This window comes from Scophthalmus maximus, chromosome 15 (genome assembly GCF_022379125.1).
Source record: "Scophthalmus maximus strain ysfricsl-2021 chromosome 15, ASM2237912v1, whole genome shotgun sequence".
Lineage (NCBI taxonomy): Eukaryota > Metazoa > Chordata > Actinopteri > Pleuronectiformes > Scophthalmidae > Scophthalmus > Scophthalmus maximus.
Window position 1 is genome coordinate 7,138,742 of NC_061529.1, and position 11,191 is coordinate 7,149,932.

The following is an 11,191-nucleotide window of genomic DNA, read 5'->3' on the forward strand; positions in this document are numbered from 1 at the left end:
GGGTTACGTAAGCTCTACGTCACGGTTTATTTATGCCCGCGGGCCAATGAGATTCGTCCTGCGTGCCGCCGTCATGACGTCATGCGCCCTACTCCAGAATAGCGCGCGCCGGAGCGGAGGAGCAGCCGAGCTCTTGTTCTCTCTCTCTCTCTCTCTCCCTCTCTCTCTCTCTCTCTCCCTCTCTCTCTCCTCGAACCTGTCGCCGGTGTTTTGGTTCGTGGTTATGTCGCGTTCGCTCGGACTGAGGCGAACCGGGCCGGACTGAGCCGGGCCGGGCCTGGGGGGAGGGACCATGTCGGCGCTGCGGGAGAGCGAGTGTTACGGACTGTCCAGCGCCAAGCTGAGCGGCGGCAACGTCTCCGTTCTTCATGTCAAACTCACTGACAGCGCGGCAAGAGCCATCGGCACCTTCCAACACGACGAGGTGGGTCGTTTCCTTCTTCTTCTTCCATTTCACCACATTCACTCACACATCGAGCTGGTGGAGCCACTTCCTCTGAGGAGCCGGAGCGAGGGGAGGAGGCGGGTTGGCTCTTTGTATCTCGGCCGAAGTTGAGTCGTGTGGTGTCGGCTTGTTGTGTCGTCGAGCTTCGAAATGTTGCACGGTGCATAAGGCGATGCGGAAACGCTCCGCTGTGCGATGATCCTCGTGAAAGGAAAGGAAAAAGGCCGAGACATTACGAGCTGCTGGAGGAGGACTGGTCGATGTCGAGGGAAGGAAGGGAAGAGGGAAGGAAGGGAGGAGGGAAGGAAGGGAGGAGGGAAGGAAGGGGAGGAGGGAAGGAAGGGAAGGAAGGGGAAGAGGGAAGGAAGGGAAGAGGGAAGGAAGGGAGGAGGGAAGGAAGGGAGGAGGGAAGGAAGGGGAAGAGGGAAGGAAAGGGAGGGGGGAAGGAAGGGAGGAGGGAAGGAAGGGGAAGAGGGAAGGAAGGGGAGGAGGGAAGGAAGGGGAAGAGGGAAGGAAAGGGAAGAGGGAAGGAAGGGAGGAGGGAAGGAAGGGGAAGAGGGAAGGAAGGGAGGAGGGAAGGAAGGGGAAGAGGGAAGGAAGGGAAGGAAGGGAAGAGGGAAGGAAGGGAAGGAAGGGGAAGAGGGAAGGAAAGGGAGGGGGGAAGGAAGGGAAGAGGGAAGGAAGGGAGGAGGGAAGGAAGGGGAAGAGGGAAGGAAGGGGAGGAGGGATGGAAGGGAAGGAAGGGGAAGAGGGAAGGAAAGGGAGGGGGGAAGGAAGGGAAGAGGGAAGGGGAGGAGGGAAGGAAGGAAGGAAGGGAAGAGGGAAGGGGAGGGGGGAAGGAAGGGAAGAGGGAAGGGGAGGAGGGAAGGAAGGGAAGGAAGAAAGGGAAGAGGGAAGGAAGGGAGGAGGGAAGGAAGGGGAAGAGGGAAGAAAGGGAAGGAAGGGAAGAGGGAAGGAAGGAAGTAAGGGAAGAGGGAAGGGAAGGAAGGAAGGGAAGAGGGAAGGAAGGGGAGGAGGGAAGGAAGGGAAGGAAGGGGAAGAGGGAAGGGGAGGAGTGAAGGAAGGGAAGGAAGGGAAGAGGGAAGGGGAGGAAGGAAGGGGAGGAGGGAAGGAAGGAAGGGGGGAAGAGGGGAGGAAGGGAAGAGGGAAGGAAGGGAAGGGGAGGAGGGAAGGAAGGGAAGGAAGGAAGGGGAGGATGGAAGGGAAGGAAGGGGAGGATGGAAGGAAGGGAAGGGGAGGAGGGAAGGAAGGGAGGAGGGAAGGAAGGAAGGGGAGGAGGGAAGGAAGGGAAGGGGAGGAAGGGGAAGAGGGAAGGAAAGGAAGGGGAGGAGGGAAGGAAGGGAAGGGGAGGAAGGGGAAGAGGGAAGGGAGGAAGGGAAGGGAAGGAAGGGGAAGAGGGAAGGAAAGGAAGGGGAGGAGGGAAGGAAGGGGAAGAGGGAAGGAAGGGGAAGAGGGAAGGGAAGGAAGGGGAAGAGGGAAGGAAAGGAAGGGGAGGAGGGAAGGAAGGGAAGGAAGGAAGGGAGGGAAGGAAGGGAGGAGGGAAGGAAGGGAAGGAGGGGAGGAGGGAAGGAAGGGAGGCAGGGAGGGGAGGAGGGAGAGAAGGAAGGGAGGAGGGAAGGGAGGGAAGAGGGAAGGAAGTAAGTAAGGAAGGGAAGGAAGGGAAGGGAGGAGGGAAGGAAGGGAAGGAGGGGAGGAGGGAAGGAAGGGAGGCAGGGAGGGGAGGAGGGAGAGAAGGAAGGGAGGAGGGAAGGGAGGGAAGAGGGAAGGAAGTAAGGAAGGGAAGGAAGGGAGGAGGGAAGGGAGGGGAAGAAGGAAGGGAAGGAAGGAAGGGAGGAGGGAAGGGAGGGAAGAGGGAAGGAAGTAAGGAAGGGAAGGAAGGGAGGAGGGAAGGGAGGGGAAGAAGGAAGGGAAGGAAGGAAGGAAGGGAGGAGGGAAGGGAGGGGAAGAAGGAAGGGAAGGAAGGAAGGGAAGTAAGGAAGGAAGGGAGGAGGGAAGGAAGGAAGGAGGGAAAGAAGGAAGGGGGGGAGGAGGGAATGAAGGAAGGGGGTGGTGGAATTTTTTGGATTGCAATTCGAGAGATGGTGTACTTCTCATTTCTGCCAAACAGATACTGAGTTGCAGCCAGTTTTTAGTTTTATATATATATATCTACATTGACAGATGGACAGAGAGTCACAATCAAACAACTTCACCCAGTTGCAGGAAAAAGGAAGTCCTGAGCAGAGAGCATGTCATGATGTGCACTTCCTCTATTCAGTAATTCCTCGCAACAGGCATATGGGAAACTCCTCAGAAGGGGAAATGCAGAGACTCATGTTTTCTGATAAAAGGCGGATAAAAAAAACCCCCCAGCACGGCTCCTGTCATATCTGTTGTTTAAGTGTAAATAGACAGGAAGGAAGAGAGGGTGGAGGGTGGAGGGTGGAGGGGGGGTGCACCTGACACACACGCACACACACACACACACACACACACACACACACACACACATACCTACTTTCTTTATTTAGCATTAAGTGTGGCTATTCATAATCCACTTGGCCTGATGATCATACAGACAAAAAATAAAAACCCCAGCCCTGTGCTGGCAGCCACATATCCCTCTCTCTGTCTCTCTCTCTCTCTCTCTCTCTGTCTCTCTCTCTGTCTCTCTCTCTCTCTCTCTCTCTCTCTCTCTCTCTCTCTCTCTCTCTCTCTCTCTCTCTCTCTCTCTCTCTCTCTGTGTGCACCTCATCAACAGGTGGACTCACACATCCTCCCTATGAAAAGGTCAATTAGATTCTAGTCGTCGCCTCATAGTTTCCGCCCGCACCGCAGCAGACGTGTCACCGGGGCCTTGTCATCGATCTCTGCGCTCTTCCCCTACCAGGCCACTTCTCCCCTGCGAGAGGTGACGGGTTGTTATTACTTCACTAGGTTTTATGACGTAATTTCCTCGTCGTGTGATGTTGAGCTTCGATATTATCTAAAGGGCACGTGGATATATACCAGAGGTACATGTACCAGGGGGTGCTCCTGTTGTCAGGTGTCAGGAGATGGAAGGACATTTTTGGTGGTGTGTGGCTCACTTAATTTGAAAAATAATAGGATTTGGTATATAAACATATCTGTGTTTGTGTGTTCAAATTTAAACAATTCTTCTTTTCTTTTTTTTCCAGGGCTTGTCTTCTCAACCCACAATCTGTTTTACTGGAAACAAGGGGGTAAGAAGAAGAAGAACTGGCCGACCTGTTGAGACACGCGCACAAACACACACACACACACACACACACACACACACACACACACACACAGTAGTTCATCAATTTCATCTCGTAAATCATGTGAGGGTTTTAGAGTCGTCGTTGCCTTGGACTCACTTGTGTACACAAATTGTAATAGGAAAAGACGTCCACAGGACTGTACTGGTGTAAAAGATAAATCAAAAATATCAATATGTCTAGAGTAAGAAAACCGCGTGGCTCGGTCGCTGCTTGAGTCTCAACTGAACTAGCTGACTTCCAAAGCCGTGCAGAGCAACAGTGACACGCTCACCTATTTAAACAGAGACTTAAATATTGCTGCCTTAAACAAACATTGTTCTTAATCCAACATAAAGCACTGAACGAGATATAACCTGCCCTTATTTGAACTAAACATGAACATTTGGAAATGTAACCTGGCTCCCACACGTTATAAAGATGTCAACTCTCATCTTCTGTATCTCTATTTAGTTTTTTTTCTCCCTCATCTTGCAGAGAATCTCGATCCCTTGCTCTGATAACAGAGACGACGTGAGGACATTCACCTTTGGCGTGACGAACGTCGCCCGCGACAATCCGAATGGAAGCTTCGACTGCGTCCGACAGCCCTGCACTGGGTAAACCACAGCAAAATAATAAAACCTATAAAACCTGCAAATAGCCTGCCACTCTGAGAAAACAAGTACCATTCGTCAGATTAAATATTAAAAGATGTGATCGTTAAATGTGCGTCCTTGGTAATCCAGAGTTTTTGGAGATGGGGGGGGGTTGAAACCTTCCGTTTGGAAGCAACAAGCAAAGCAATGGGGTGATAAATATAGGGTAGATCCTACGTGGGGAGTTCAAAACCCACTCAGGAGGGCTGTGAGCGTGTTTTGTCTGCGGTGATTACATGATTACATGTTTACTTTGTGTTTTACCTATGAATGGAATTAACTGGGAATGTGAATGAGTTTTTAGTATTTTAAAATGTCTCCCCCCGCCCCCTACCGCTGTGCAAAAAGTCACCCTGCTGCTAACGACTCTTTTTGAAATGCCAGAGGAAAACACGGGGCTCCTGAGTCACTTGTAAAAGGTCTGGCAAAAAGCTGGAAATGGAGGGAAAATATATAATAATATAATAATAACAGTGCTTGAAGCTATGGCCCCAGATGACATGCTAGAAATGTTATAAACAACAAGTTGTGTGTGTGTTTAAGCTGAGGAGCAGTTTTATTTGAAAATAGTTAAAACATAGGAGTCATGAAAGCTCTGTCTGTTATTGTTGTCCTCGTCCTCGTCCTCCTCCTCCTCCTCCCAGTGCTGCCAAGGAGCTGTCTTGTCTCGGGGTGATTCAGAAGAAGATGACGGTCAACGCCACGGATGACTCGTACGATAAGGCTCGTCAGAGCATGGCCCAAGCTGAGGAGGAGACACGCAGCCGAGGGGCCATCGTCATCAAACACGGCGGGCGCTACCAGGGTAGGAAGCAGGGGGGGAAACACACACACACGCATGTGCACAGCGAAGGAATTAAACAAAACTGGCTCGAGGAAAAATTTGTACCGTGCTGCTTGAATCCCCAAAAAACGAAAAATACAGTCGGCCATATTGCATTGGTCACCATAGCAACATGTGTGGTAACTAGTGACATGGTAACAGCCAGTGTTCAGTCTTTTTTTTCCTCTGCAGGTTTTTGTCCTTTTGTCAGTATTCCACTGAGTAAACCTTCCACGCAGCGCACGCACACGTCCACACACAGTGAAATGTGTTGTATATTATTATTGTACTATGTATAAGACAGTTTTTTTTACAGGAGTCTCCACAAATACTCTGTACACTGTTCTGTACAACATTCTCAACGCACGGCAAAACTAGTGATTTAGCTTTTTTTTGTGTGTGTGTCACCGCTGTCATCTTACTTCTAACCACCAAACCACTTCCCTGTAAACAGATACTTTAGCCACCGCCGCCGTGTTTCAGTGAACGCACACACAAGTTCTGCTGATTTTGTCAGTTCAGAGGAAGCCCGGAAAGAAAAGGAAAAAAAAAAAAAGCCCAGAACTACAGGCTTGTGCAACAGTGCGGTTGTTTCCTAAATTAGACGTCAGCCTTTTGCTCATTGTGTGTGTGTGTGTGTGTGTGTGTGTGTGTGTGTGTGTGTGTGTGTGTGTGTGTGTGTGTGTGTGTGTGTGTGTGTGTGTGTGTGTGTGTGTGTGTGTGTGTGTGTGTGTGTGTGTGTGTGTGTGTGTGTGTGTGTGTGTGTGTGTGTGTGTGTGTGTGTGTGTGTGTGTGTGTGTGTGTGTCACTGTCACTGTGACCTGAATGTAGGTTTCTTCTTGAGAGGTTAAACAAGGTCTCTTTTTATCCACCATCCTGCCGGTGTTTGATTGTTCACGTTTACATTCGAGCAAAGCCACATTTGGAAGGGCAAAAAAATAGTGTTTTTTTGTACCACAAAAACAAAGACAGCACAAGGTCACCTTTTGATGACAGAAACCTCAGTCGGGTCCCTGTGAAGACGCCACATGATTTCCTTTTGAAGATATTTTTTGCTTTTTCTTAGGGAATGGCGTCTTTTTGATGTGTGATTTCCTTCCTCCTCCTCCTCCTCGCAGGCAAGAAGGTAACGGTGCGAGCCCCGGCGCCCGCGCTGGCCAGCCTGACCAAGCCCAGACAGTCGCCCCAGTCTGTACTCGGCAACATTAAGAAGGGGGGTGGCGGCGGCGGCGTGACCAAGTTGAAGAAGGGCGCCTGTGCGTCGCACCGGAGGAGCGCGGGTGATGTGCAGGAGAGGCCGCTCAGGGAGAGGCTGACGCACCTGCTGGCTCTGAGGCCGTACAAGAGGCCCGAGTTGATCCTGAGGCTGCAGAGGGACGGACTCTCAGCGGAGGACAAGGACACGCTGTACTCCGTAGTGACCGAGGTTATTGAGTTTTTTGTTGTGCCCAGATAAATACAGTTTTCATTACACCAGAAGACAGGTTGTGGAGCATGAGAGAGAAACACAGGAGCTGTAGAGATGGCCATTTTGTACATGAGACACTAAATATTATCACAAAAGAATAATACTCTCATTATACATTGATTTCAGATAAGTAATGAGGATGAAACTTAAGGAGTAACTGTAAAAAATGAACTGATAAAAAGTCCTTTCTCACCCGTGTGTATATTTATTATGTGACTATCTGCAGGTCGGTCAGCTCAACAGCAGAGACAACACGTTTGTTCTGAAGCAGAGTCTGTATAAGGAGCTGCAGAAGGACTGGCCCGGCTACACCTCAGGAGACCAGCAGCTCCTCAAACGGATCCTTGTCAGGTACAGTAACACAGATGAGGACAGACGTGCCATCGTATTCATATCGTGAAAGTGCACAAGCAACAATGGAGATATGCAAACAGTATATGCAAACCATGCATATACTGTTTGGAAAGCCTTTTTTTCTATACACACGCTCAGTGGTAAGAAGATCCAACAAAAAACCTGGATAGGTGACTGGTGCTCATCCTCAGGCAGCATATTACCTGAAAATGTTGATGTAATATTCAACTACTATAGAGGAAAGTAACATATTATATCAATATATATCAATCAAACAAGCTTTTCTGAGCAAACAGTCAAAGGCTACAACCATACGACTACGTTTTCATTTTAAACCGCAGTTTTATGATGAAAACAACCTTCGTCCGGACGAGCGTTTCACCTCCTTGTAGGTATTAACTGATTCCAACACACCTGTGAAAACACGTGTCACATGACCGTTCACTCACACCGGGCGTGTGCATGCAGGTGTAAACAGGAAGCAGATTGTCTTCCTCTGCTTTCCTTGGACCGACGACGATGTGGAAATGTTGCTGACAGCCAGTGTTTACAGTTTGCCCTCATCGCTGGTAGTACTGTCAGGTCTGACTGATAAGAACCAATCAGGAAGTTAATGCGGTTGAATGCGTCATTGGTTTCCAAACATCTCCCTTTTTTGCCGTCCACCCCGTCCTTACTTAACTAACGGGGCGAGCAGCGTTTTCTACAAAGTTCTCTGTTTTAAGGGAAATTTAATTCAGGAAATAGTGTTGATACTAAAATTCTTCTTTGTCATTCAACAATTAAATTTAGGCAAATTATGCAGATTCCAAACACAAATTATCTTAATATTTGGTCTTTTATTGGGTGTTTATAGACTGTTCATATTTCACAAAGAGGAGCTTATCAGGCAGCCAGTGTGTCTACATGTATTTACTGTACATGAGGTTCATGTGCAATATCTTTCTCTTTGCAGGCGGCTCTTTCAGCCACAACCGAACCTGCTCACTGCCCCAGAGGCCCAGGTCAGCCCACTGCGAGACACCCCCAACTCGTCCCCTGCACACCGTCCCAAACTCTCCCTGCCCGAGGAATACACCGACCCGCTGGCCAGCAAGAAGCCCAGGATATCCCACATGTCCAGCAAAACCGCCAGCGACAAATCGAAATTTAAGCCGACTGAACAGGTGTCTCATAAAGACGGTATGGACACGAGAGCGGACGACGGGCAACGGAACCCGCTCGACCCTCGGAGGCTGTTTGACTCCCTGTCGGTCGTCTGTTGGCGGGAAGAAGAGGTGGCGGAGAGGCTTGAGTCAATTCCCTGTGCTCGGGAGGAGCCTGAGAGCCCGGAGGTCCCCCCTCAGCCCAACTCAGACGGCCCCCCGTCCCCCCTGATAGTGCCTGATCTGAGCAGACACACTGCGAAAAGGACAAAGAGGAAGAAGAGCAAACACAAACACAGAGACCAGGTGATTACAACGGGAGGCATCATAGTTCTTCCAGAGAGATGTTTAGCATTTTAGTTGGAACGTGCGTCACTTGTCGTCGGCGTCATCTGTTTTTGTTTTTGTTTTGTTTGTCAAGGAGAAGGATCGGTGGAGGGGTGTGAAAGAAAGGAGGAAAGATCACGGTTCACGGGACCCAAACAGTACAGTCTTGCTGGGCTGTTCGGGTGAGAGCTGTTTACGTGTGTCCTCCAGCGTCAGTGTGTCCGAATTTCTTTTTTTTAAATGATCTGACATCCTTCTTTTTTTTCCCTTTCAGAGCCGAGTGAAATCTTGTTTGACTGTAATGTGCCTCAAGTGGACAGTGACTCAGCAGATTATATATTGTAAGTTTACCGTCATCGGTGCTTTGACGCACAATGTTCCCACCACAGGAACTTTTCCCCAGGGAACAAGAAAAAGCTGCTGAGAAACACAGTTCAGCCACTGATGTGCCCTCTAGTGGAACCAGGGTCTAAATTAAGTCCCAAGGAGAAAGTTTTACCCCCCAAAAAAGTCCAGGACCAGGAGTAGAACTTTCTGATGGTTCCTCAGTTGTTGTTTTATGTTGGATTGCTCATAGTCTGGGACCAACAAGTGAATCAGTCTTAGAGCTTTAGGGCAGGACTTTTTCCCCCCCCCCGTCTTTCCAGAGAAGGACATTACATGCACACACAAATTGAGTGAAATTAAGTGAAAGGCGACCATCACACTTTTGAGACATTGGTGGAACAATTTGTTGAATCTGTTGGTGGCGCCGGCCCTAATCACAATTACTTTTGGGGGAAAGTTCTTGGGGAAATTAAACTTCCTGGAACTTTTGGTGGAAAAGCACAACTCTTGGGTTTTATTACTCTTGTTTGAACTTTTTCCTGTTACAGATACGATCAAATATCACATCATGTGGAATATGTGTGTATTTCTGTCCTCGATCTTTAATTCCCCCCCCCCACAAAAAAACCCACCAGCTTTTTATGCAGCAGTGTCTCTTTACCGTGTCTCTGTACAGGACGTACACTGCGATTTGCAGCCACGACCAGAGGCAGAGCTACAAGCAGGACTTCAACAAGGAGTACAACGAGTACAGAGATCTACACGCCCGCATCGACGGCATGACGCGGCAGTTCATGGAGTTGGACACGCAACTCAAACAGCTTCATGAGGAATCTCATAAATACAAGGTAGTTATATTGTGTCATACTGTTTCCCTACCCCTCTTAAGCTAGTTGCACATTAAGCAAAGGTCATAGTTCAGTCATTCGGACACTTTTTGTGTTTTTTGTCCTTTAAAAGAAAAGAAAAGCAGTGGATGTCATTCATCATTTATTTTTTTTATAAATTGTGATAGTACTTGAACAAACTAACTAATTATTTCTGTCCTTCTTTCATGCAGAGGGTTCATAATCAAATCCTTCAAGAGTATCGCAAAATTAAAAAGGTAACAACTTTCCGAAAACTTACCAATATTTATCTGATGACTGCTGCATGTGACACTGTACTCCCCTCTTTTTTTAAAAATCACATAATCAAGCTTTTTTTTTCTTTTTTCTTTCCTGACCTCACTACTTTAGTCCAACCCGAACTACAACCAGGACAAGAGTCGCTGCGAATATCTCCACAACAAGCTGGCCCACATCAAGAAGCTCATATCGGAGTACGACAAACACCAGCTCGCAGTGGACCGACCCTGTCCCAAATGAAGAGCCTGTAAGCCTGCGAGTACAGTAAACGCTGAACTGGATGCCATCGAGCTGGATTTGGATGGTCACGGCTAAATGTGAGACCTGCTGGAGATACCAGTGGGGTCGTTTGTGAAGAGGTGGCAGCGGGGGCGTCGGGTGAAAGCAGCACTATGAAATGAGACGTTTTGTCAGAGGAGGAAATATAGTTGACTAAATGAGCTGCTGCTGCTAAGGTGACACGGTCCCGCCAAGGACACGAGGAGAAACAGTAGTTCCACTGATGCTCCCAAAAGGCTCTTATTCTTTAAAAGTGAAAACGGTTACACGAGGAGTGAAGGTGCTAAACCTAAAAAATAAATTTAAAAAACTGTCGATCCCCATTACACATTTTAGTTATTTCATGAATGATATGTTAACATCCAATTGAGTATTTACTTATGTGTTCTGTCGGCACTATCCATCTTCATTTTGTAACTGCGAAGGGTTCTTAATGCCGAGTGTTGGAGAATAGATGGCAGCTGGGATGCAGAGGTGCACAACGTGAGAAGATGTCTGTCCATCAGAATCTTTGGGTTCGGTTGAATCAAGATATTTATCAGTGTCACTGACGTTTCTCCTCAGTTCAGGCCTCAGTAATGTAACTCCTGAATGTTTGTCTGGTGCCTGAAATGGTTGTGGTTTGGCTTCAAAGTATTCTGCTGGTGTTATCCATCATGTGAATTCCATATTTTTATTTTTGGTAGGGGGGGGGGCACAGAAGACTGTTATGTTGAACATAATGTGACCTTGAAGTTGTATTCAGGAAATTTTACAGTGTGAGCTGCAGTAAAAGTATGATGATTAAAACCTGTTTTGATGTAGAGTTTCAAGAAGTCACGGCGTCATTGTTACTGTGGGATGAGGCAGTGAAGAATTAAAAAAATGGAGTCAATTCATTTTGCATGTGATGTGCTTCACAGAATGCATGAGGGATAAATCAGAGATTTTGTCTGACTTCCAAATAAATTCATTTGTTACTCAATTTGTATAAAAAAATGTTCCCTGATTTACAAAGC

At 48.1% G+C, this 11,191-nt stretch overlaps 1 protein-coding gene across 1 annotated transcript; it reads left to right on the plus strand.

Moving 5' to 3' along the window:
- The first annotated feature begins 95 nt into the window (after positions 1-95).
- Positions 96-11,067, plus strand: LOC118286018 (RNA polymerase II elongation factor ELL-like). The gene is made up of 12 exons (XM_035610088.2): positions 96-424; positions 3,604-3,648; positions 4,183-4,304; positions 4,988-5,148; positions 6,285-6,592; positions 6,861-6,985; positions 7,944-8,439; positions 8,555-8,642; positions 8,735-8,801; positions 9,464-9,635; positions 9,848-9,892; positions 10,026-11,067. Exons 1-12 carry the CDS (start codon positions 293-295, stop codon positions 10,152-10,154), a joined length of 1,890 nt encoding a protein of 629 aa, XP_035465981.2. The 5' UTR covers positions 96-292; the 3' UTR covers positions 10,155-11,067.
- The last annotated feature ends 124 nt before the right edge of the window (positions 11,068-11,191 follow it).

Coding starts and splice junctions, on each gene's coding strand:
- LOC118286018 (XM_035610088.2), top strand. CDS start 293: ATGTCGGCGCTGCGGGAGAGCGAGTGTTACGGACTGTCCAGCGCCAAG. Junction 8,440..8,554: donor AACACAAACACAGAGACCAG/GTGATTACAACG, acceptor TTGTTTGTCAAG/GAGAAGGATCGGTGGAGGGG. Junction 8,643..8,734: donor AGTCTTGCTGGGCTGTTCGG/GTGAGAGCTGTT, acceptor TTTCCCTTTCAG/AGCCGAGTGAAATCTTGTTT.